The 27375-nt window shown below is 40.2% G+C and overlaps 1 protein-coding gene across 4 annotated transcripts; it reads left to right on the plus strand.

The window, feature by feature from the left end:
- Nucleotides 1–159: 159 nt before the first annotated feature.
- On the plus strand, nucleotides 160–27245 carry RXYLT1 (ribitol xylosyltransferase 1). 4 transcript variants are annotated; one of them, XM_042992668.1, is made up of 7 exons: nucleotides 160–283; nucleotides 358–467; nucleotides 1725–1880; nucleotides 6191–6293; nucleotides 20992–21306; nucleotides 23705–23875; nucleotides 26818–27245. In XM_042992668.1, the coding sequence occupies exons 1-7, from the start codon at nucleotides 228–230 to the stop codon at nucleotides 27233–27235; spliced, it is 1329 nt and encodes a 442-aa protein (XP_042848602.1). In that variant the 5' UTR covers nucleotides 160–227; the 3' UTR covers nucleotides 27236–27245. The 4 variants fall into 4 exon arrangements, with proteins under 4 accessions (XP_042848602.1, XP_015393046.1, XP_042848601.1 ...); XM_015537560.2 differs by lacking the exon at nucleotides 358–467; XM_042992667.1 differs by lacking the exons at nucleotides 160–283; nucleotides 358–467 and adding an exon at nucleotides 655–930.
- Nucleotides 27246–27375: the final 130 nt, after the last annotated feature.

Below are 27375 nucleotides of genomic sequence, written 5' to 3' on the forward strand. Positions count from 1 at the left end.
TGAACGGGGGAGGGGCAGAGAGAGAGGGAGACACAGAATCGGAAACAGGCTCCAGGCTCCGAGCCATCAGCCCAGAGCCTGACGCGGGGCTCGAACTCACGGACCGCGAGATCGTGACCTGGCTGAAGTCGGACGCTTAACCGACTGCGCCACCCAGGCGCCCCTGACCTTTTGTTAATGGACATGTATGTTCCTTCATCTATAAAGTTGCAGGCCCTATACTAAGGATGGAGAACAAAAACTGGCATGGGACCGTGCTTCCACATGGACTTCGTGGATCAAGGTGGGCGCTGTTTCGGTGTTTTGTTTGTTTGTTTCCTTTACAGTCAGATAACAGGTACGTTTTTATACACGCAGGGAGGAGGGCAGGGTTGAAAGAGGCCGCGGATACACTTCAGAGGTCAAGGAGCAGCTCGCAGGAAGACGTGGCCTCCCAACGCCCAATTCCAAAGACCGAGGCCAACAGGGTACCAAAGGGAAGCGGGTGAAGGTGCTAGGCCTGCGGAGGGCGGGGCGAAAGAGCCCTCGGGGAGGCTTGGGAGGGGCTGAGGGCGGGGCCTGGGCGGGGCGGGCACGGGGGCGGGGCGGAGATGCCGGGGCGGCCCCTGGGCGGGGCTTGAGCGGGGGCGAGGCCGATTCTGGTGAGTCGCTCCGCCCCGGCTTGGGCCTGCACCTGAAGTGGCCGGAGCCCGGGCGCTGAGTGCGGCTTCTTCTCCCGCCCGGCTCCCGGGTGGCGGTGGCCGACGGGAAGCCCGAGTGGGATGCGGCTGACGCGGAAGCGGCTCTGCTCGTTTCTCATCGCCCTGTACTGCCTCTTCTCCCTCTACGCCGCCTACCACGTCTTCTTCGGGCGCCGCCGCCGGGCGCCGGCCGCGTCTTCTCGGGGCCTAAGGAAGGGGGTGGCCCCGGCGCGGGAGAGGCGCGGCCGAGGTAGGACACTGGGTGGCCGCAGACCTGGCGCTCGGGTCCGGGAGTGCCCGCGGGCTCCCGGGTGCCTCTCGCCTCCTCTCGCCCTCGGTTGCCTGCCGTGAGCTCGGGCTTGAGGCGTGTGCGGGTGCCTCAGTCCTCGCCCGAATCTCGCACGCCATCCTCACTGCCCACCCCCAAAGCTGGCAGGGGCGCACTCCTGTATAGCACGTCTGGAGTACGCAAGGCGTGGCTAGTCGCCCAGTTCTTGGAGATGCAGCTGGGTTTAAGACCTCTATTTCCTCATTGAAACAAAGAGCCTTTTCTAATCATGCAGTGACTTGGGAAGGCCTGGGCGTTTTGCCTCCAAATTGTGATCTTCTGTCCTGTGTTTTGACCTATGTCAGATTCCGACTCAGATTTCTCTCTCCCTTTTTCCAGAATTTTGCACAATAGTGTCTAAAACTGTTGGACACTTTACATTCCGAAGTCAAGTTTTTATGTGTAGGATACGTGTGTATATACAACCTATAAAGAATTGCAAAAGGTAAACTTGTAGCTTGATACGTGCTATCCAGTTATTGTAGGTTTTATTTGGGAGAGAGAAGTTTGTGTCTCCTGTTAACATTCTAAGATCTTTCAGAATAAAGATTTAATAAAAATTAAATTTTGACTTCCTTTTTTTTTAATTGTATGTGTTTAACTAGTTCAAATTCAGTTGCTTTTAGCACTCCCTAACATCTAATTTAAATGGCTTGAATTTATCTACAAGACTGCTCTACCTTACTGATAACACTGTCACTCTTTTTAAAACACAGAGCAATCTACTTTGGGAAGTGAAGAATGGAATCCTTGGGAAGGAGATGAAAAAAATGAGCAACAACACAGATTTAAAACTAGTCTTCAAATATTAAATAAATCCACAAAAGGGAAAACAGACTTCCATGTACAAATCTGGGGCAAAGCTGCCATTGGTAAGTTAATGTATAGAGCTAAGACATGTGAAAAGAATCCTAAAATGGACTTTATTAATATTAAATTAATTTATCTTAATACATTTAGGATATGTCCTCATTTGTTAATTAAGGCGTCATGGTGCTTTTTTTTTTTTTTTACTTAATATTCCTCCTTTCTGTTAAACAATATCTGTGTAAATATAAAGACATGTACATAAATATCCTATTGTTGGTCTTTAGCAGAGTACAGATTTATTTGTGGACACAAAGTAGAATGTAAGCATTATTATGTAGAAATGCCCATGTCCTCTGAATTTTCATGAATCTATGTGTTTATGGGATACTTGATGCACAAGTATAAGATGTGGCCTCTGTACTTGATGGCCAAACAAGTTTGGGAAACACTGAACTGAACAAAGTTAAACAAGGTTCTTTATTGCAGGACAATCTCAGAGCCTTTAATATGTCTGTGTTCATTATACATATGTAAAATGGGGATATGGTATATAGTTGATTAAACTTGAATGCCCACAAAAGTATTTTTGCTCTATCATAAGAGTCTAGTGTTCCAAGTTATATATTACACTCAATTAAAGAATGGGATCCTCAGAGTTACAAGAGTCAGAAAGAATTTAGTGAATTAAAAGAAACTTTACTGGACCTTTAAACATAAGTTGGATTTATGTACAGTAAGGGATATGGATAGAAAGGGCCAGACCGGAAGAAAGTAATTGGAGAATGATGCTTTTGCCTTTAGCGTTTCATAAATTCATTCGCCCTTGCATCCAAATATACATCCTTGAAGATCACCCCTGACCTCCCAAGCTCCAATCAAATTCTAGCAATTTTTTCTTTATAAAATCTCTAATATTAATTTTTCTGTAAATTACCACTTCCCCATTCTAGTTTTTAAATTAAATCTATATCTTAACAGGTTTTCATGTTTTTAGACTTTTCTCTGTTTTTTTTTTTTTAAGTTTATTTATTTATTTTGAAAGAAGGAGCAAGAAAGAGAGAGAGCAGGGGAAGGGCAGAGAGAGGGAGAGACAGAATCCCAAGCAAGCTTTGTGCTGTCAGCACAGAGCTCCAGTCGGAGCTTGACCTCATGAACCATGAGATCATGACCTGAGCTGAGATCAAGAGTCATATGCTTACCCTGCTGAGCCACCCAGGCACCCCTGGACTTTTCTCTTTTCAATTCAATAAGCACAAAATGGCCAGCCGAGTTTTTATCAAACACTACTTTTCATCAACCTATTTCCCAGGCATAAAGGATTGTAATTCCATTCCTATTCAAAAAGGAGGGGGGCACCTGGGTCCCTGGGGGCACCCAACCTGGCAGTTGGGTGTTGAGCGACCAACTTCAGCTCAGGTCATAATCTCACAGTCTGTGAGTTCAAGCCCCGCGTCTGGCTGTCTGCTGACAGCTCAGAGCCTGGAGCCAGCTTCAGATTCTGTGTCTTCCTCCGTCTCTGACTGTGCCCCACTCACACTCTATCTCTCTCACTCTCAAAAATAAGTAAACATTAAAAAAAAAAAAAAAAAGGAAAATGAAGTCATGGTCCAAGCAATTCTTAAATCCAACCAGGCAAATCATTAGGTTTTAAGGCCTGAGAATAATCTGTGGCTCAAAGTTGCTTCTAGTCTTTTGGCTCTACCTCTGTAGAGCCATCCTTTCTTTTTCATGAATGGTAGCATATGCTTGCAGCTCAATGGTTTTTTTCAGCCTGCTGATAGGATTTTGGGAGTCCAACACCCTTCTTTCATTTCAACATTTCTGTGTCCCCTCTAATCCAAGCTAGCAGTGTTTCTGCTGATACAGCATTCTCAAGTCTTTGTGGGTCTCCCATGTATGTCACTCCATTACACAAGAGCTCCTCCACAGGTCTTTCCTGGGTAATCCCATCTCTATTTCTGCCTTCTACTGAGATGGCTGAGGAGATCCATAAATGACACACCTAATATCCTCAAAGAGCCCTCTATGTGACTGAATATTTTAACCTTTTTATCCCTTCTGAGGCACTAGCAAAAAAGATATTCACCTACATCCTTGGCCTTTTTTCCAGAGCATGCCTTCCTGACAGTGAATCTCCTAGTTTTCCACCTCTTTTGCAATTGAATAGACAGAATTTCCCAAATCATCAAGTCCTGGCTCCTTGCTTTACAGTTTTTCCCTCAATCACTCTTTGCTCTCACATTTACTATAATCAGCAAGAAGAAACCAGGCCACAGCTTCAATACTACTTGGAAATCTTTTCAGCTAAATATCCAAGTTTATCATTTATACATTCCACTTTCCATATAATTTCTGGACACAATTCAGCTAAGCTTTCTGGTGCTAATATAACCAGGATCCCCTTTTCTTCAGTTTCTAATAGCATGTTCCTCATTTCCTTCTGAGCCCTCAGCAGCAGCACTTTTAACATGCATATTTCTACCAACAGTCTGCTCAGATATTTATAAAAACCAACATAGGGGTTCTTTTCTACTATACTTTTTCATGTGAGTTCTCACTAGCTGAGTCACTAACACCCATACTTCTACCTATAACCTGTCCAAGGCAATCTTATCTAGCCATTTTTTTTTTAATTTATTATTTGAGAGAGAGTGAACAGGCAGGGAAGAGGCAGAGAAAGGAGAGAGAATCCCAAGCAGGCTCCACGCTGTCAGCACAGAGCCCAACGTGGGACTTGAACTCACAAGCCATGAAATCATGACCTGAGATGAAACCAAGAGTTGGATGCTTAACTGAGCCATCCAGGCACCCTTCTCATCTAGGCATTTTTAAGTCCTGCTCCTCAAAATTCTTCCAGCCTCTCCCCATTACCCAATTCCAAACCACTTCCAGATTTTTAAGTATTTGTTACAGTAGCATTCCATTCCCAGGTATCATAATCTGTGGTTTCCTATAGCTGCCATAACCAGTTACCAAAAATTGAGTGGCTTATACAACACAAATTTCTCATTTTTTTTAATTAAGAAATAATTGACATTTAACATTATATTAGTTTCAGGTGTACGACATAATGATTTGATATATTTACATATTGTGAAGTTATCAACATAAGTCTAGTTAGTATCCATCATCACACATACGTGTACTTTCTTTTTCTTGCGATGAGAACTTCTAAGATCTACTCTCTTGGAAACTTTCAAATATACAAAACAGTATTATTAACTATAGTCACCGTAAACTTAGAATCTTACATTTTTGAGGGTAGAAGACTAAAATGTGTCCACAAGGCTGTATTCTTCTTAGAGGCTTTCAAGGAGGATCTGTTTCCTTGACTTTTGCAGCTTCTTGAGGTTACCCAAATTCCTTGGCTCATGGCTCCATATCACTCTGACCTCTATTTCCATTTTCAGACCTCCTTCCCTTACTCTGACACTCTTGCCTCCTGTTTGTGAGGACCCTTTGCTATATAGGGCCCATCCAAATAACCCGGGATAATCTCCCTGCCTCAGCATCCTTAATCACACATAGAAAGTCTCTTTTGCCATGTAAGATAACATATTCATAGATTCTAGAGATCACATCTTAGGACATACTGGGTGGACAGGGAGGCATTATTTGGCTACCACTTTTGGAAAGCTGTATCTGATTGGCTAGGTATTGAAACACGGTTATTTTGTGTATGTCCTCTAGTTCCCCGGGGCATTCTTACACATCTGTCAGTGTAAGTAAACCAGGGCTCCCAGGTTACTTCATTGGGTGACACTGCTTTCCTCTCCTCTCAGAGCTTTCATTCAGGTGAGATCATGGTAAAATACCAGGGGCTGCCGTAAGGAGAATGATACAATGGCATTTGTCTGCTGAGGGCATCGTGTGGTGAGGAATGTGTGTTCCAGTGAGGAGGGGTTACTATCTCCTGGATGTAGTGACTGTATACATGCATACCTGAGCCTCTGTGGTTGTGTTTGGCACAAAATCGTGAATCCCCCTAGTTTGTTATGATATAGAAACTAGAAACCGTTCTAATCATATAGTAACTTATATTATAACACATTTCAGGATAAAACAGGTAGTAAAAGTCCAGTGATAATTAGGGGTTTCTCAAATTTAGGGTAAGAAGATTATTGTCCTCATTATAACCCACATTTTGCCACATGTCACACTGTCAACCTCTGAATTCTGTCTCTCACACATTAACTGCCATATTGATGATTTTGAGCTATTGCCTGGTAGAACTGCCTACGAAGGGACCAAAGAGGAATAAAATCTGGTTTCTTGCTCAAATTTATGTAAATGAGCAGAGCATAAACTCATCTCACACACCAGAGTAAACCAGACAGTAAATGGGTTTGTTTTTGTTTTTTTTAATTACCAGGTTTGTATCTCTGGGAGCATATTTTTGAAGGCTTACTTGATCCCACTGATGTGACTGCTCAGTGGAGAGAAGGAAATTCAGTTGTAGGAAGAACACATTACAGGTATTAACTGTGCAACATTAACCTTTGTTGTATTTCTGTGCAATGTTTTATGTAAATACTAGAAGAAAAATAAAATAAGAGGAAAATATATTTAGAGACAGTTTTTGCACTTCAACTTGTGAAGAATAGAGAAGTAAACTCATGAATATATATTTGTAGTTAAAGCTTATCTGAACGTTTTACAAAATGCTTCCTTTTTAAAATTTTGTCTGTTTCATTTTTATTGAAACATTGCTGATTATATGGGAAAGCTCATGCTCCAAATTTTGTAACATTTGATTGTTGATAAGCATTTAACATTCCATATCTTGAAGGAATAATATGTAAACTTAAAAATATTCTCATTTTTCTCTTTTCATATAATAGTCATGTTCACATATTTTTATAATACTCAATTAGTGGGCGTGCCTGAGTAGCTCAGTCGGTTAAGCATCTGACTTCAGCTCAGGTCATGATCTCATGGTTTGTGAGTTCGAGCCCCATGTCCGGCTCTGTGCTGACAGCTCAGAGCCTGGAGCCTGCTTTGGATTCTGTCTCTCCCTCTCTCTCTGCCCCTCCCCTGCTTACCTCTGGGTGTGTGTGTCTCTCTCTCTCAAAAATAAATAAACATTAAAAAAAAATTTATAATGCTCAAGTAGTATCAAAGCTGTTGTTATGAGCTTTGAAAATTTTATAAAAATGTATTTGTATATGAGTTCTATCATGATTTAATTTGTATAGGTTACCATTTTAATGAAATACTAAGAAATCTTTTTTTAGATTGCATAAAATTTTATCTATGATTCCATATTTTCTAAAGATTTTTTTAAGTTTATTTATTTATTTTGAAAGAGAGAGAGAGTGGGAGCATGAGTGGCGGAGGGGCAGAGAGAGAAGGAGAGAGAGAGAATCTCAAACAGGCCCCATACTGTCAACGTGGAGCCCAACATAGGGTTCAAACCCATGAACTGTGAGATCATGGCCTGAGCTGAAACCAAGAGTCAGACCCATAACCAATGAGCCACCCAAGCACCCCCTAAAGATTTTTAAACAGGTAGAATTAAGATTGTTTGATTTAGGAAAAATGTGATCATTTTGCTATATGAAAGAGTGCTATTTTCTATTAGATTTTGCTTTCTTATTGAAATAAAAAATAAAAATAATTATTTTTAAATGCTTATTCCATATAAAAATTGTACTACTAGGGGGAAAAATGCCAACCAAAGATTCAGGTTTGTATTAGCATTCCGTTTATTTCCCACAGAAATCAAGAAGAAAAGCTATGGTTAATCTCAATTTCATTTGCATTTTCACTGCTCCTTTCATTCTCTGTTGACTTTATACACACTTGGAAAACAATTTCATTTCATGTATCTTTTCAAAGTAGTCATTCTTGAAAAATAAAGACGGACTATAAGTAATACCCAATTTATATGAGGGTTGTTTGATTAAATATGGAATCAAGATATGGGGTTTAACTACATGTAGTACTACAGGTCTCTGTTTCAGAGGGAAGAAATGACTCTGTTCACCATGAATCAATAACACATGTGGTCTGTGCTCAGGATATGAATACACTTATGGTAAACTGAATTTTTGAGTCAGCCTGATGAAATTCTGCACACTGCGGGGGCGCCTGGGTCGCTCAGTCTATTAAGCATCCAACTCTGATTTCAGTTCAGTTTGTGAGTTTGAGCAACGCCCCCCCACCCCCACCCCACCGCAGTGTCCATGGGGCAGAGACTGCCTGGAATTCTGTCTCTCCTCTTCTCTCTCTCTGCCTCACCCCCACTTGTGCACATGCTCTCTCTCTCTCTCTCTGAAACAAAACAAAACAAAACAAAATTAAAGAAAAAAGAGCATGTACTGCAGCCAAAATATCTGAGTTCCAATTCCAGCTTTACCTCTTTATTTTTTAGTGTTTATTTACTTGTTTTGAGAGAGAGAGCATGCTAGCCGGGCAGAGGCAGATAGAGACGGAGAGGGAGAATCCCAAGCAGGCTCCGTACTATCAGCACAGAGCCTGACAAGGCTCGATCCCATGACTGGGATTATGACCTGAGCCAAAATCAAGAGTCAGCTGCTTAACTGAGCCACCCAGGCGCCCCCCGCTTTATCTCTTATTAGCTGTCTGAACTTGGGTAAATCTCTTAACCTCTCTGCCTGGATTTCCATAAATTTAAAATATGGCAAATAATAGTTTCTATTTCACAGGATTATTTTGAAGCTTAAACATTAACAGATATAGAGTGCTTAGAACAGTATCTGGCACATAGTAATCACTAAAGAAGTCTTGTGTTGTTACTAATTTTATTATTTTTACTATTACTTAAATAGGTACTGCAACCTCTCCCTACCTTTCAGTTCCTTCTCTGTGTTTCCAGTATTGAATATTATCTCACCTTCATGTTCCTTCACATGATACATATAAAGATACATTCTTTATATTAATACCTTCAATTAGGTTACAAGCCAGCCTGGGACTCAATCTGTCTCTTGAAGAAACTTTGCCTGTCTCTACTCATAGCTATCATAGATTGATTTACAGTTTCGTTTCATGAGGCAACTTCATTTTTAATTTCTTAGGAGGAATCTTACCTCTGTTCATCATGGCCTTTGCTCATCCTTAAAAGACTGCATTCAAGACCCTATAATATCCATGTGCAGCCATTATATAAGATATATAAATGACTATCCATTTGATAAAATGAAAGCTAGATGCTAAATTACTTAATTTATTGTCATCAGGGCTCAATTATGGTATTTTCAATGAGCATCTGCTACTTAGGAAAAAGTTGAAAACAATGGAGTGCCTGGGTGACTCAGTTGGTTAAGCGTCCGACTCTTGATCTCAGCTCAGATCTTGACGTCAGGGTCGTGAGTTCAAGCAGCACGTTGGGGCTCTGCCCTGGACATGAAGCGTAGTTGAAAAGAAAGAAAAGGAAAGGAAAGAGAAAGGAAAGGAAAAGTTGGGGAAAAAAAGAAAAAGTTGAACTTATTTCTAAAGATCATGATAGAATAAATATGTCTGATTCTATTTTTAGAATTTCTAGACATTACTAGTATAAGAAGTTAGGGAGCTCACTACTCATCACAATGAGTGAAACCTTCTTTTAAAAGAGGATTTTTAAAACTACTAAGTTTTAATTTGCATTTCATAAAATTCACCCATTTGGGGGCACCTGACTGGCTAAGTCAGAGGAGTGTGGAACTCTTGATCTCAGAGTCGAGTTTGAGTCACATGTTGAGCATAGAGGTTTCTAAAAAAATAAATAAGATTTAGGGGTGCCTGGGTGGCTCAGTCGGTTAATCATCCAACTTCAGCTCAGGTCATGATCTCACAGTTTGTGAGTTCAAGTGCTGTGTTGGGCTCTGTGCTGAGAGCTCAGAGCCTGGAGCCTGCTTCAGATTCTGTGTCCCCCTCTCTCTCTCTCTGCCCCTCCCCCACTTGCACTCTGTATCTCTCCCTCAAAAATAAATAAACACTAAAAAAAAATTTTTTTTTACAAAAATAAAAAATAAATAAGATTTTTTAAAAATTCACCCATTTTAAGTATATGATTCAATTTTTTTTTAGTATGGTCGACACACAGTGTTACCTTAGTTTCAGGTGTACCACATTGTGATTCAACACTCTGTATGTTATGCTGTGCTCACCACAAGTGTGGCTACCATCTACGTAAGTGAAAGCTTTATATGTAATATTAATGGTTACTGGGACTACCTTTAAGTCAAACACTGGACCATAGATCAGTGAGGGTTTCAGATAACATTCTCACTGGTAAACAAAGACAATGTAGTTAATCTTTCATAATTCGCATTCTCCCACTCTAGCCATGCGAGAATGAGAGTGGGACTATTCCATCACAAACGTTGAATTGGCAAGGTATGGAGTCATGATGGTAATGCCGACCACAAAAGCAGGGTGAATTGCAGCAGCTATTCAAATGTAAAGGCCGCTCATGAATTCAGTATACCTAGTTCGTAAAACCAAAATTTTAAAAACTGTTTATTAATCAAAATTGATATAAAATTCAGTGCCTAAGAGACGTGTGGACAGTACAGCTTGTGTATTCTTTTTTTTTTTTTCTAAGATTTTATTTTTTAAGTAATCTCTCCACCTAGTGTGGGGCTCAAACTCACAACCAGGAGATCAAGAGTCACGTGCTCCACCGACTGAGCCAGGCACCCCATCTTGTGCACGTTTTTGTTTTTGTTTTTGTTTTTGTTTTAGAGAGAGTGGGAGTGAGGGGCAGAGGGAGAGAGAGAGAATCCCAGGCAGGCTCCAGCATGGAGCCTGACACGGGACTCAATCCCACGACCCTGGGATCATGACCTGAGCCAAAATCAAGAGTTGAAAGTTAAACCAACTGAGCCACCCAGGTGCCCCAGCACTTACAATTCTTTTAAGTTTATTTATTTATTTTGAGAGAGACAGAGTAGAAGAGAGAGAATCCCAAGCAGCCTCTACACCAGCAGCACAGAGCCTGATGGGGGACTCGAACCCACAAAACTATGAGATCATGACCTGAGGCAAAACCAAGAGGCAGACACTTAACTGACTGAGCCACACAGGCACCCCTGTTCTTTTTTTTTCTTTCTTTCTTTTTTTTTTTTTTTTGGTGTTTATCTATTTTGAGAGAGAGAACAAGCCGGGGAGGAACAGAAAGAAAAGAGAGAGAATCCCAAGCAGGCTCTGCACCATCAGCACAGAGTCTGACACGGGGCTCAGGGTCACAAACCGTGAGATCATGACTTGAGCTGAAACCAACACTCAGTCACTTAGCTGACTGAACAACCCAGGGACCCCTGTACTGATTCGTATCTTATTTACTTATTTTACTTAATTTTTTACTTATTCTGGCATTTGCCAGACTCATAGCTGGCAAATTAGTAGTCTTATCTATAATTCTATTAATATCATAGTGGTGTGTATATAGTGTTAGTTCAGTAGTACTTGTTGAATTTAGAAAAAATGAAACAATAATAATTACATTGGATTCTAAAAAATATATTCGGTTCATACTCAGCTTAAAACTCAAAATTTGAATGATTTCTCTGGCCTTTCTACATGTTGAAAGTACTTGCTGGGGGGCGCCTGGGTGGCTCAGTCGGTTGGGCGGCCGACTTCAGCTCGGGTCATGATCTCAAGGTCCGTGAGTTCGAGCCCCGCGTCAAGCTCTGTGCTAACAGCTCAGAGCCTGGAGCCTGTTTCGGATTCTGTGTCTCCCTCTCTCTGACCCTCCCCCGTTCATGCTCTGTCTCTCTCTGTCTCAAAAATAAATAAACGTTAAAAAAAAAAAATTTTTTTTTAAAAAAAAGTACTTGCTGGGAGGAGATATTTTAACTAAGCCAAGGAGAAGAGAAAAAATACTGGAAATTATAAGTCCTGACTATTAAATATATGCTAAGAAATGCAGAAGAGTAAATCACTGTTCTAAAAATTCTGTCTATGAGCTCTTTAAATATGCTTGTTCTTCAGTTAATGGAATTTTATGATTGTTGCTTGACTAATAACCTTAGAAAATGAAAATGTACTTTTCATCACGTGTGAATATACTATAATATCTCATAAATAAGTCCTACTTTATATAATAAATGTATAGCTGGAAAGTTATGATTAAATTGAACTTTTGTAACTTGATTCATACTTTACATGCAGCAAGAGAATTTAAATAAATTGGTAGGGCAAATAACTCCCTGAGAGAGAATTATGCTTATTCATCCAGCATCTACCAAGGCCTATACTACTTGTTCATACTAGGCTCTAAGGATTTCAAAGTGAACAAAATACTTTTCTCTGGCCCCAGGGAGTTCACAGACTAGTGGTTGAAACAAATACGTAAATAATTTCCATACTCCATATAAAGCATATTGATAAGGATGTGAATACTCTATCGTGTTAGTAGGTAGGGAAATACAGAAGAAGGCAACTAACCCAGTCTAAGTAGAGTTGTAGAGTTGGGGGTATGATGCCTATCAAGAAAGACCTCCCAGAGGAGGTGACCGCTGAGCTGAGTCTTCAGAGATTAGTAGGATTTAGCAAAGCAGTGAGAGGAGAGATTATATTCCCACAGAGGCAACATCAGAGACTAAAAACTGATAAATAGCCATTTTGGTCATGGAATTGTAGACCATTCAGAACCCCTGGGGCATCATGATGGCGTGGGGTACCTGAGATTGGGAGTTCAGAGCAAGGGGCAGATCATGGTGGACCTCATGTGTGCCACGTTAAGACTCTTGGACTTTACTCTTGGGCAGTGAAAGCAACTGAAGATGATTAGACAAGATAGTGGTATTGTCGTGTATGTTTTTGGTGTAGATTTCTCTAGTAGCCATGTGGAAAAATGATTTCAAGGAGACAACTGGGTGCAGGCAGACCAGTTAGGAGACTATGAGTATCCAACAGACCAACAGATATATAAGTAAGGGGTGAAATAAGAATATGCTGGCGCAGTTGGAGCCAGGGACAAGTTTGAGAAATATTTTGGGGCCCAACTATCAGAATTTAGGGATTATTAGATGTGAGGATGAGAGCAAGAAGCAAATCTGACAACCCCCTCGTTTCTAGCCTGCATGACAGGATAGCTGGTGTGCGATCAAAATAGCAAATACAGGAATAGGAGCAGGTCTGTCCACTCCTCTCCAGCTCACTGCACAGCACCTGCTTGACTCCCCGTTTCTCAACAGACAACCCTGCCTCCTATTTCCTCAAGAAAATTGAGTGTATCCATGATTATATTCTCTAATGTTCACCTTCTGATCTCCATCTGACCCCTCACCTAACCTTATGTCTTTCCCTAGCTCTGAGACTTCCTGGTTCAAGGTTAATTCCCTCCGCATGTGCTTCCCTTCTGCTCCTTCCCAGACCTTGCTCTCTCATTCATCTTTAATCTTTCACTCACTATTGCTTTCCCACCTTCTCATCCAAACTTTCAAGAGCGTCTGCATTCAGTATACCCAATTCCTCACTTCTCACTCGCTCTCAACCCACAGCAATTTGACTAACACACCTCCCAACACACACAAAACTATTTGAATCTTATAGGATTTTTCTTTTACCCCTGAAGTTTCTTTACCCAGGTCTGTGTTTCCAAGACTGTGTACGGAGGCACCCTGGGGCACCATAAAATATATATTTTTAAAGATTTTATTTTTAAATAATCTCAACACCCAACGTGGGGCTCAGACTCACAACCCAGAGATCAAGAGTCACATGCTCCACCGACTGAGCCAGCCAGGCACCCCAGCACCACAAAATATTTTAAATATTTGTGGGAAATACGGTTATACTTCATATCTGTCAGATACCATGCAAACTACTGGCTCGAAGTAATTCACAGTTTCAACATTAGATCCCCCTACATTTATTTCAGTGATGTCATGTCTTTGTGGAGCTGGGTTTTCCATGGTTGCTGTGCTAAAATTCAAGTACTGTGCAAAAATCAATGTGGGACAGGGAGTGATAGTGGCAGTGTCCATTCTGACTCAAAAGTTTGCAAAGGTGTGTAGTCCTCAACAGGTGCACACATCCATCTCATTATAAGGTATTTGTGGTTAGTTAAGAATGAAATAGGAGTTTTTTTTCTTTCAGTGTGTGCCTGTTATTTTTCTAAGTGACTTTTGGGCAGTTAGGACACAAATACTAAGTAGTTTGGATTTAATGACTTTTTTAAGTGTACTTATTAGAGAGAGAGAGAAGGGGAGGGACAGAGTGAGAGGAAGAGAGAGAATCCTAAGCAGGCTCCTCGCTGTCAGTGCAGAGCCCAATGTGGGACTCCATCCCAGGAACCATGAAATCATGACCTGAGCCAAAATCTAAAGTCAGACGCTTAACCAGCTGAGCCACCCAGGCACCCCTGGACTTAATGACTTACCATACTGAACCATTACTCATTTCTTTTGGCTAAAAAAAATTACTGAAAGTGCTGGGAATGAGGAAAGTTTAGGAACCTCAAATTTACACCTCAGCTCCCCATCATTGACCCTGTGGCTCACACCATTACCGAAACATGACCTCGAGGTCTGGAAAGCCGATTAGTCAGAGCATGAGAGCCACGTTCCTGCTGCTGGAACATAAGAGCACTCTGCAAAAGAGAGCTGTGGAGATTCCAAGACTAGTCCAATGAGCCCCAAGTGAATCAGACCTCATTTCGTTAGTTTATGTGAGTCAATAAAATTAGAAGTATTCCTTTCACATGAAAGTGACATTTGAGCACAGCTTACTGTACTATTTTATTTTAACTTACAACTAAAACCAGGTACTAAAACACTTACTGTAAGCTCCCAAGTTAATGACATATGAACAAAAGTTTTGCAATGTCCATCTAAGTTAATACTGTGCAAAGTTATCTTTTGGTTTCTTCCTATACAGATACGGCATATTTCTAGTTATTGGAGACCTTTGTGATAGAAAGGCCCAAAACATGATGGGTTACTGAAATTTTTATAAGCTAGGTAAATATAGTTTACCTTTTCTGGCTAAATTATAAAATGTCTTCTGTCTTTATCTGTTTCTGTTTGGCTTAAGGTTTTTAACTTATTTAAAATAGTCAGCACCCAGGGCACCTCACTGGCTCAGTCTGAAGAGCGTGCGACTCTTGATCTCAGGGTTCTGCTTTCGAGCCCCATGTTGGGTGTAGAGATTACTTGAAGATAAAAAAATCAACTTGTGGCAGTGCCCATGTCACCGCCTCTGCATTGGCTCCACACAGACAAGGCAAAAGATGTCCAGCCTTACGGGGACTGAGTGGTGTATCGAGTCTCTTGTTTTCCAGAAGTATCCTGGAAAGGAGCTTATTAACAACTGTACACTCTCCAAGACAGAGTCCCTGAGCTTTCTGAATACAGAACTGGCTGCCTTCACAAAGCACTCAGAGGACCCTGGTGTCCTTGACCTCACGATGAAGAAACTGGACCTCAACTCTGATGGGCAGCTAAATCTCCAAGAATGTGTTAACCTTATTGGCAGCCTGGCCGTAGCTTGTCATGACTCCTTTGCAAGGTCCACCCATTTCTAGAAGTAAATCCAAGGGGCTCTCGGGCCTGACTTCAGACCACCCCCTTTCCTTCAAAGAAGCCTCAATCTTCACCTCCTCCTCACATCCTACACATACCCTGGGCCCAGAGCATCCACCACCCTTTTGCAGGCCAGTCCTGCTGGTAGTTAATAAAGCAACAGCGTTGGGGCACCTGGGTGGCTCAGCCAGTTAAGCGCCCAACTTTAGCTCAGGTCATGATCTCATGGCTCATAGGTTCAAGGCCCATGTTGGGCTCTGTGCTGACAGTTCAAAGCCTGGAGCCTGGTTTGGATTCTGTCTCCCTCTCTCTTTAACCCACCCCTGCTCACACTTTGTCTCTCTTTTTCTCTCTCAAAACTAAATAAACATTAAAAAAAAATTTTTTTTAAGTATTTGCAGGTTATGGCTTTGAGGTATAAAGCATTTTTCAATTGATATATATTTATTTCTTTATATAACATTGTAATAGATAAAACACTTGCACAGTGTTTTATAGTTCAATAAACACTAACATGAGAATACATATTAAATGCTATATTAAGTGATACAGAATAAAATTGCTATAGTAGTTTACATTAAAGGGGAATCAGAAGAGGAAGGTAAAGGTGGAAATGTGTTCCAGGAAATATAAGTAATGAACAAAGGCAGAGAGGCAGATAAGTTTGTGATTTAAGGGTGTATGGGAGAATGAGATTACATGTGGGGAGTGGAACTAATTTAGTCAGAAACAGTGGATTGTAAGGATAAAGGGTAATGGTTGTAAAGCACTTAATACAATATTGGTCATGGAGCTTTCACTCAGTGTATGTTGTTAATCTGCGAAACAGCAGGAAACAGTATTATATCTGTACTTCAGTTTTAATTACATAATACTATAAATAGAAAAAAACTGGAAGTAGACATGACAAAATTCTGTCTAACCCTGTTTTTGGAATTATGGGCACAGAATTATGAGTGATGGAAACATCTTTTGAATTTTCCAAGTTATTATAATAACCGTTTGGTTATTAATAACCAAACTAATAAATGGTTTTTTTAATTATAAACCTATCTTAAAAAAGAAAGATGTAATTTTAAAAACAAATGAACTTGCAAAATTTGAATACTGAATTTACTTATTTTATTGTGCTTTTAAACAACGCTATTGCTTTTTTTTTTTAACGTTTATTTTTAAGAAAGAGAGAGACAGAGCATGAGTGAGGGAGGGGCAGAGAGAGAGCAAGACACAGAATTCAAAACAGGCTCCAGGCTCTGAGCTGTCAGCACAGAGCCTGAGAGGGGCTCAAACCCATGAGTCGTGAGATCCCGACCTGAGCTGAAGTTGGACATTTAATCAACTAAGCCACCCAGGCACCCCTGTAACTTATAAATAATACTTTAAACCAGTTATATCAAGGATGAGCAATGACAGGTAAAGATATTATCTCTCAGGGCATAAAGGCTCCTGGTATTGTTAGATACTCTTATTATAAATTATCCTGATAAAAACATTTTTAGACACAGTCTTATCTAGTTAGAAATTGAAATGAAATATTAGATAAGTTCAATACTATCCTTAGTAAAATGTTTTATGTCTTTTTAAAAAAAATAGTACAGAAGTCTATGTGACATTCTTTAAAATAGTTTGGGCACATGATATATATGTACTTAAATGTCAAATAACTAAGCTTGAGGCCCATCTCTACCATTGCCTATCTAGTGTTACTAGCTTTATATAAGTCATGTAACCTTTCTCAAAATTTCCTTTTCTTCCTTTGGAAAACTGACCTAGGGTAGGGAAGCAAGACTGGAAGACTTCATGTGCTCTAGGAATTAGGCCTCCCTATAAATCTAAAGGAGAAATTAAATGTTCATATACTACCAATAATAAATTTTTAACCCTGTCATAACTATTATCATGATCCCTAAAGTATTCTTTACCTCGCAGATTTTGCAGATTCTCTTAAATTGCTAAAGAATCATTGAATCATTGGCCATCTCAATGCTAGGTACTGTCCAACACAAAACACAGTTCTCATTCTCATAGGTTACTGTCATTGTGTAATAAAGTCATAGAATCCACACAGTATACGTACACACAAACAAAATATATATTTAGGTCTTGGGTTTTTAATATTATCTACTAACTCTAGTATTTATTAACCATAGTGCCATGGAAACAACCTCTGAAGTAGATAGGTCTTAACTTACAACTCAGTGTTGCCATTACAAGTTGTGTGACTTAAGCCTGATTTCCCAAATGCAAAGTGGGGATTAATGTGCTGCGGAGTTGATAAAGGTTAAATGACAACCTATGCAAAATGCCTATCATCTATATAAAAGGCATTTAATAAATGTTAGGTTTTTTGTCCAACAATAGTAAGCAATAAAAGCAGGATTTCAGCATATTTGTACTAAAGACTCTATCAGGTTATGGGGAGCCTGACTGGCTCAGTCAGTAGAGCATGTGACTAATGATCTCAGGGTTGTAAGTTTGAGCCCCATGTTGAGTGTAGAGATTACTTAAAAATAAAACCTTTTTAAAAATAAGATGGGGCACTTGGGTGGCTCAGTCAGTTAAGCTACCAGCTTCGACTCAGGTCATGATCTCACAGTTCGTAGGTTTGAGCTCCGCATCGGGCTCTGTGCTGACAGCTCAGAGCCTGGACCCTGCTTCGGATTCTGTGTCTCCCTCTCTCTGCCCCTTCCCCAGCTCACACTCTGTCTCTCTCTCTCTCAAAAATAAATATTTAAAATTTTTTAATAAAATAAAACAACCCAGTCAAGAAATGGGCAGAAGACATGAACAGATACTTTAACAAAGAAGACGTCCAGATGGCCAACAGACACATGAAAAGATGCTCAACATCACTCATCATTAGGTAAATACAAATCAAAATCATGATGAGATATCACCTCACACCTGTCAGAATGGCTAAAGTTAGCAACATAAGAAACAACAGGTGTTGGCAAGGATACCAAGAAAGGGGAACCTTCTTAAACTGTTGGTGGGAATGCAAACTGGTGCAGCCACTCTGGAGAAGAGTATGGAGGTTCCTCAAAAAAACAAAAATAGAACTACCCTACAGTACAGCAATATCCAGTATTTACTCAAAGGATACAAAAAATCATATTCGAAGGGGCACTTGCACCCCAATGTTTATAAGCAGCATTATCAACAATAGCCAAACTATGGAGAGAGCCCAAACGTCCATCAACTGATGAATGGATAAAGAGGATGTGGTGTGTGTATATATATATATATATACGTATATACATATATATATGTGTGTATATGTATATATATATACATATACACACATATATATATGTATATATGTATATATATATCATGGCCACCAAAAAAAATGAAGTCTTGCCGTTTGCAACATGGATGGAGCTAGAATGTATTATACTAAATAAAATAAGTCAGAGAAAGACAAATACCATATGATTTCACTCATGTGGAATTTAAGAAAAAAAAAAACAGATGAACACATGGGAAGGGGGAAAAAAAAGAGAGGGAAACAAACCACGAGAGACTCTTAATGATAGAGAACAAACTGAGGGCTGATGGAGGGAGGGAGGTGGGAGATGGGCTAGATGGGGGATGGTTTTTAAGGAGGGCACTTGTGATGATCACCAGGTGTTGTACGTAAGTGATGAATCACTGAATTCTACTCCTGAAACCAGTATTACACTGTATGTTAATTAATTAAAATTTAAATAAATTACCCCCTCAAATGGAAAAAATAAAATAAAAAATAAAATCTTTTTAAAAATAAAGACTCTAGCAGGTTATATGGTTTAGCAGGTTATAAAGAATCCAGGACCACTGTGACTAATTTTAACATAGCTTAAAGCTATTTTTTGTATTTAACACTTAGGTTAAAATAATTTAGAGGCAAGGGCACGTGGGTGTCTCAGTCAGTTAAGTATCTAACTCTTAATCTCAACTCACATCTTGATCTCAGGGTTGTGAATTCAAGCCCTGCATTGGGCTCCACACCTAGCATGTGGAGCTTGAAAAATAAAAACAAAAACATAACCCACAGCAGACACATCCTTTAAAAAAATAAATAATTTATGGGGCGCCTGGGTGGCTCAGTCGGTTGGGCGGCCGACTTCGGCTCAGGTCATGATCTCGCAGTCCGTGAGTTCGAGCCCCGCGTCGGGCTCTGTGCTGACAGCTCAGAGCCTGGAGCCTGTTTCAGATTCTATGTCTCCCTCTCTCTGACCCTACCCTGTTCATGCTCTGTCTCTCCCTGTCTCAAAAATAAATAAAACATTAAAAAAAAATTTTTTTTTAATAAATAAATAAATAAATAATTTAAAAAATAAAATAATTCAGTGTTGTTGGTTGTTCTAAAGGAGCACATAATATAAAAATGTAAGTTATGAAACATGTCTGTTCCTTTTATTACTTTTTTATTATGCTAAGGAGCACATTCTCATTTACCCATCGCCCAGGACTAAAAAATTCCCATTTGCTTCAGATATTTAACTTCCCTCTTAAAAGAATTAAATATTCCCAGTAAAAGGGAAGCTTTCTTTGTACTGTTCCCATTTCTTTTCTCTTCCTGCTCCGAAGCAACCACTGTAATGAATTTGGTGTGTATCCTCCCATTCAGATTTTTATATTTATACTTATAAAGTTTAAACATAATTTTTGTATTATACTTTCAAATTTGCACACAAATATCATATTCTGTGGGTATTCTGCACCTTGCTTTTTCCCTTAACCTTGTGTTTTTGAGACTTAACCTCCATGGATGTTTACACCAGCATCCGTTTCTCAGTTCATCACTTACAATTCATTCAGATAAAGGCATAATGGCAACTCACACCCTAAAGAGGATGGGAACTACTGACCTAAACACCTTTCCAGTGTAAACTACACGGAGTTTCATACTGTTCAACTGTGTTTCTTTGCTTAACGACTCAAACTCTAGCCAGTGCTTATTTTGAATGTGGTTAAAAACAACAAAGCTGCCACATTTTTTTTTCTTTTTTTGTCTTTTTTTTTTAAGTAGGCTCCATTCCTGTGGGGCTTGAACTCATGACGGCTCCATTCCTGTGGGGCTTGAACTCATGACCCTGAGATCAAGAGTTGCATGTTCTACTGAGTGAGCCAGGCAGGCACCCCCAAAGCCACCACATTTCTGATTATCATATGCGATTGATCTGCATACAACCAAGCTTCCCATTAATCGACAGCCATGCTCTATCATTCAAACATGTTCAAAGAAACTTGTATTAGAGAAATTATGTTTCTAGAAAGAATGTAGGTTACATCTCATTGTAGATTTTATATAAAATGATTTAAAACTTCTGATATCAGGGGCACTTGGGTGGCTCAGTTGATGGAGCAGCCAACTCTTGATTTCGGAGCAGGTCATGATCCCAGAGTCATGGTAATGAGTCCCATGTCGGGCCCCACACGGTGCATGGAGCCTGCTTTGGATATTCTCTCTCTCTCTCTCTTTCTCTCTCTCTCTCCCTCCCTCCCTCCCTCCCTCCCTCTTTCCCTCGCCCTCTGCTGCCTCCCCTACTCATGGGCACATGCACAAACACACACACACACACACACACACACACGCATCTCTGTCTAAAGTAAAAACAAAAAATAGTTAAAAAAATAAAACTTCTGACATCAAATACTTTTGTTCTGTTTTTTTTTTTTTGTCTCTTGTTTTTGTTTTGTTGTTTGTTTTTAACAGCTTCATCACTGGCCCAGCTGTAGTCCCAGGGTATTTTCCTGTTGATGTGAATAATGTGGTACTCATCCTAAACGGAAGAGAAAAAGCGAAGGTCTTTTATGCCACCCAGTGGTTACTTTATGCACAAAATTTAGTGCAAACTCAGAAACTCCAGCATCTTGCTGTTGTGTTGCTTGGAAACGAACATTGTCATAATGAATGGATAAGCCAGTTCCTCAAAAGAAATGGAGGCTTTGTGGAGCTGCTTTTCATAATATATGATAGCCCCTGGATTAACGACATGGATATCTTTCAGTGGCCTTTAGGAGTGGCAACGTAAGTACAAATATTATTACATATTTCTAGACCCTAAGACCTGAATTTCTGAATCAGGAAAACGGTGCTTTAAATTTGTAATAAACATAGTTCTGGAATCATCTGGGAAGCCACGTACAATCTTTTCCATGGAAAAAAAATCTGGTTTGGTCTCAGGCTTCAGTAATAATAATAATGTGTTTAAAAACTCCAAATGTATAGGATGAATTTTCAAGTTTATCAGTAGTGCCCTAAAGAGATGTTTAACTGGGGCAGCTGGGTGGCTCAGTTGGTTGAGTGTCTGACTGTTGATTTCTGCTCAGGACATGATCCCAGGGGCATGGGATCAAGCCCCATGTCAGGCTGCATGCTGTGTGTGTAGAACCTGCTTAAGATTCTCTCCCTCCCTCTCTCCCTGTGCTCATCTCCCCCTCTCCCCAGTTCACATGTTCTCGCTCTCAAATTAAAAAAAAAAAAAAAAAGACGGTGAATTGTTTAACAGAGAACAGCAGACCTCTTAAAACAATTTACAGAATCTATATAATTTATAGTAAAAACAAAATTTTACTTGACAAACAATATGAAATCAGGAGCATATGGTATCTTGAGGGTTTGAGAAGATCATAATATGCTCAGATCTGCCACTGAGACTGCTTGAACTGGCACAAATTTCTTCTATAATAAGAGGGGCTAATTAAGTAATAGCTAACTAAGGCTTCTGAAGATGTCTATACAGTCTTTATAAAATGGAAAGCTTATTTTTTATCTTTCTGTTAATAGAGGGCTTTTAATCAAGTTGACTTTAAGGTAAGTTAAACTTAGATCAAGCACTGCTGCATAAACTTCCTAAGAGCAGGGGATTTGTCTCTTGCTCACACTACCAGCAGAGCCTGGAACCAACCAAGGCTGCACAGAGTAGACAATAAATACTTGTCAAATGGATGAATTAGGAGAAATCTCACCAACATGCGTTTTGAATTAGATACTCATTGTTCATTACTATCACTTGTTACCAAATGTGACCTTAAACTGCTACTTGGTTGGCTACACAAATATCATCAGATAAGCATATTCACAAGACCTATTTCCTGGCCCATGCTGCAGTATTTCAACTAAGTTTGTGGTAGAACCAGACCAAAAGATTTATATTAAGTATAGCTGGGTATAAGACCCTTTGAAAAATCTATCCCTTGAGTAGAGCTCATACTTATAAAATGCTTTGAAACAAAATTACCCTTTTGCAGTAACACTACATGGGCTATTCATACGGTTTCCGTACATTGAATGGAAACTCTTTGTAATTCTGTTATTGTTGGACTAGGCCAGTACTTTTTTATAGATCAGTGACTTCCAACCCAATGCACCTTTGCCCCCCAGGAAACATTTGGCAATGTCTGGAGATATTTTGACTTGTTACAAGTGGAAGGGGGAGGTGACAATGGTATCTGGTGGACAGAGGCCAGTGATGGTGTGAAATATCCTACGATGTACAGGACAGTCTCCACAACAAAAAGTGAACTGGCCCAAAATGGCAATATGGTACGGTTGTAGCGCAGGTGCACAATTTGGTGTCTATTCCAAATGCCCATAAGAATGGGCTGATTGCAACAGGCCTCTCCTGCATGGCTGCAAGGCTTTTTCATTTGTTTGTCTTTGCAATCTACTTTAAAAGCCTTTGGAGTTGGAGCTCTTTACTACAGCAGTATGTGTTCTGTAATCTTTCCATCACCTGGCTAAAACAGTAATTAAGGGACACCCGGGTGGCTCAGTCAGTTAAGCGACCGACTTCGCACAGGTTGTGATCTTGCGGTTGGTGAGATTGAGCCCCGCATCAGGCTCTGCACTGACAGCACAGAGCCTGCTTAGGATTTTCTCTTCCTCTCTCTCCGCCCCTACCCAGCGCTCGCTCGCTCTCTCTGTCTCTCAAGATAATAAAAATAAGACAAAAAATATAACTAAAATAGTCATTAAATCATGATCATTATGAATGTAGATTATACTCTGAAGGTATTTCAACCTTCCTTATAACTACAAGCGTATGGAAGTTGAGGAATATAAAAAACAAAAGCACTTCATGCACTTAACCTCTATATCAATTTTGTAAAAGGTGCCAGCATGAGGGCATTTTCTTTTTAAATTTTTTTTAAGATTTTATTTTTAATCTCTTATACCCAACATGGGGCTTGAACCTGCAACCCCAAGATCAAGAGTCCCACACTCCAATGTGAGGTTATTTTCTTAAGTCAGTAGATTAAGGGACTTTTCCCAAGTAAGCTTGGAAAATTACAGTTTGGAGTTTAGAAGATCATATTTGAAATCTCTTCTCTCTGTACCCTCATGCTACCTAAGATGTTAGGTTATGATAATTTGCCAATCTGATCGTCATACGTTGTTAACTCCTATGTACTTATTTTTGTAGATATAGGAATTTTCCTGTGGTGGAGGCAAGCTGGTCAATGCTGCATAATGAAAGGCCCTACTTATGTAATTTCTTAGGAACCATTTATGAAAATTCATCCAGACAAGCACTAATAAACATTTTGAAACAAGATGGGAATGCTAAGCTTTGTTGGGTTTCAGCAAGAGAACAGTAAGTTCTATGTTTACTTGATTCACCCACTTTGTTCTCAGATCTGAGAGTTGCTCTATGTAGCAGCACAGGTTTCCAAGGAGACTTTGTTAACTTCATTCATACCAGTCTTTCTGCAGAAGAGATATTGGTAGTTAAAGCTGTGTAGAAACTGGGTTTCTATCATCCATCCTGAAGAGGAATACTAGTAACTGTCCTATGCAGATGTCAATTTTTAAGATTCCACAACAGTATCTGTTAGCTAGACCTGACACACAAGACATTATGAGTGCCAGTAAGATCTTAGGTTCATCCCTGAGATATTCAGCAGACCAGATTCAGTGTTCCAAGACTGGCATGAAGTACTCCTCTCATCTTCAGAACCTGACACCACCCTGAGGACAGGAGGACAGGACATGCTATTCTTTGAATCTCCAGATCCAACATAGGATCCTACACAAAGTAGGCCAAGCATAAATGGGGAGTGGATGGATGGTGGGTGGATGGATGGATGGATGGATGGATGGATGGATGAATTTAATAGGTTAACTTTCTTCCATCTTTTACATGGTAGTCATGAAACACATGTTCATGGAGTGAAGGAAGGAACTTTGGAATTATTCATTTTGTTTTTAAATAAATGCGGTTTTGTGTGTAATCGAAGAACTGCCTAAAAAATGTCCTTCCAGATCTAGAAATATACTAATTGTAATAGATACTCTCTTTTTGAAAGCATAACTCCCAATTCTACTGTTAGTGTAACCATACTATATCCATTCAGTCAACAAATATTTTTCAAGCAACTGCTGTATGCCAGAAACTATCTTAGCCATGAAGGATACAGCAGTGGACAAAACAGTGAGAAGTCCATGCCCGCCTAGAACTCACATGTTTGTTGGAAGAGACAAACCAATAAAATATATTGTGTGTCAGAAGATGATAAATGCCGTGTAAAACGAGTTGAGCAGAGGGGAGATGTAGCAAGGACTGGGAATTAGGAGTAGAGCATCGGATGTTCTAGAATGGCCAAAGAAAGCTCTAGTGTGAAGATTACATGCAAACATGGACCTGAAGAAGGGGGGGGGGGGCTCCCGTGTCTATTTAGGAGAAAGGTAGTGAAGGCAGAGAGAGCGCAGATGTAAAGAGCCAAAAGGGACAGCATACCAGGAAAGGAATGAGTGAAGGCAGTGAAAATATCAGAGTTCATTGTAGGAATAGAATTATTCTTGTAATTCCTCTCATAGCATTGAGCCAGGAGGTGGAGTGGGTGTCCTTCTTGCTTCTCATTGCTGCTTCCAGACCATTCTCCCTTTTTTCCTCCCTAAAATCTCCCGTTTTAAATATCATGCCCGCAGAGAAAACCTTTCATTGCTCTTCCTCTTTGAAATCATTTACTGATCCTGGGGTTTATCTCCTTCAGTCTCTGAAGAGTTTAGTTCTGGCACACTCCCACTCTCTCTGATGTTACTCTGACATAACTCTTGGTGATGCCCAATCTATACAGATGGCCCTTCCATCACCTTTTTCTTACCCCCTTTATCCAGTGATCCGGTTCTCCATTTGGTTTGGCCATTCGGTGTCATGGTCGTTTCTTAGACCTTGTCATAGCACATACTGTGTCTTCTCTGTGATCTCAAGTCCCAGCATGTCTCTCTGTAACCACCATTTTCTGTTATTCCCTCTCAGTCCCTGTAAATATTTGACTCCAACATTTTGGCTGAGATTTATAATTCATTGTTCCTGCTACTTTTCATTGTCCTTTGCTCACCTCATCTCTGCTTTCTTCTTTTCCCCACTTAAATTTCATAGTCAACTATGACTGGTATACATTCAACTCCCTAGTTCCCTAATGGAGCAAACCCTAACTGTGGTTAAATCCAGCTCTCCTATCTGCTCTATACCTGTACCAGGCAGCCAAACACACACAACATGCGTGCGCACACACACACACACACACACACACACACAGAATTGTGTCAGTAGACATAGCTTTAAATACATGACCTTGACTCTCAAGTGCCCTGCAGTCATACATTTCCCTTGTCTGTGTATTCTCCACCTTTCCCACAAGACTGTTTCGTACCTTCTTCTCCCTTCCCAGTCACCATTACCTTCCGACCCTATTGCTTATTTCACTGAGAAGATGGGAGCAGTCAGGAGAGAAGGTCTAGCTTTCTGACAGGTCTCTCAGCTTCTACCCTTGCCCCTGGACAGTCTGTTCTCACCACAAGGGCCGGATTAATTCTGATAAAACATGGGTCAGGTCAGCCACCCCTGATCACAACCCTGCTTGATGGGATGCTCTGACTTCATCTTCTACACCTCTCCCCCTCAGTCACTCTGCTTCAGCCGCCCTGGCCTCCTTGCTGGTCCTTGAACTTGCCAGGCACACACTGTCCCATGGCTTTTATGCTTGCACTTCACTAGATTCACCCCTTCAACATCTGCGTGGTTTGCTGCCTCACCTCTAGCTCTGTACTCAGAGGCCCCTGAGATGAGATGCTCCCTGATTACCCATTTAAATCTGCAATGCTGCTGGCTCAGAAACTCACTCCTCACTTCTCTGCTTTATTTTTCTTCATGGTACGTAATTAACACCTAAGCAAGATACTGACCTGACTTGATTACTATCCATTTCCACCACTAGACCTAGAATATGAGCTCCATAAAGGCAGAATTTTGGAGGGGGAGGTAAGGAAAGGAGACCTGGCACACAGAAAATATTGGCGGGATACACATTCATTCAGAAATTTCAAGGTGACTACTAGATTTTAAACATGACCAGCTGTAAACTTTTCACATTCTTAAATATTTTCAATAAATCTACTTGGGCAAGATTTTATCTATTTCTTCTGCCCGTCATCTCTAAAATGTGTTTACCATTTCTTACAACTGACGTTTGCTTTCACAAAAGACTTGCTTTAGTAAAGTGAAAACTACAGTTATTTTTCTGATTTGTTTAGGTGGCAGCCTCAGGAAACAAATGAAAGCCTTAAGAATTATCAAGATGCTTTGCTTCAGAGTGACCTCACATTGTGCCCAGTAGGAGTAAACACAGAATGTTACAGAATATATGAGGCTTGCTCCTATGGCTCTGTTCCTGTGGTAGAAGACATAATGACAGCTGGCAGCTGTGGAAATACGTCTGTTAACCATAACGCTCCTCTGCAGCTACTCAAGTCCATGGACGCTCCCTTTATCTTTATTAAGAACTGGAACGAACTTCCTGCTATTTTAGAGAAAGAGAAAACTCTAATTTTACAAGAAAAGATTCAGAGAAGAAAAATGTTACTTCACTGGTATCAGCACTTCAAAACAGAGCTAAAAATGAGATTTACGAATATTTTAGAAAGTTCATTTTTAATGAATAATAAAGGGTAACTGTGAATTATCTTTTTGACCAAAGATCTGATTTTTCTTAAATCATGTCTAGTCGGGGGGGGGGGGCAGTATTTGTGTGTGTGTGTGCATATAAATGTCCTTTGAGATACACTTGTAGACCACAGATTATGTCTGTAATG

This window comes from Panthera tigris, chromosome B4 (assembly GCF_018350195.1).
Source record: "Panthera tigris isolate Pti1 chromosome B4, P.tigris_Pti1_mat1.1, whole genome shotgun sequence".
Taxonomy (NCBI): Eukaryota; Metazoa; Chordata; class Mammalia; order Carnivora; family Felidae; genus Panthera; species Panthera tigris.

What these genes read in the sequence shown, in the direction of transcription:
- RXYLT1 (XM_042992667.1), top strand. Translation starts at nt 762, where the DNA reads ATGCGGCTGACGCGGAAGCGGCTCTGCTCGTTTCTCATCGCCCTGTAC. An exon ending in GCGGGAGAGGCGCGGCCGAG is followed by an intron (nt 931 to 1,724) that starts GTAGGACACTGG and finishes TTTAAAACACAG; the next exon opens with AGCAATCTACTTTGGGAAGT. An exon ending in GTAGGAAGAACACATTACAG is followed by an intron (nt 6,294 to 20,991) that starts GTATTAACTGTG and finishes TGTTTTTAACAG; the next exon opens with CTTCATCACTGGCCCAGCTG.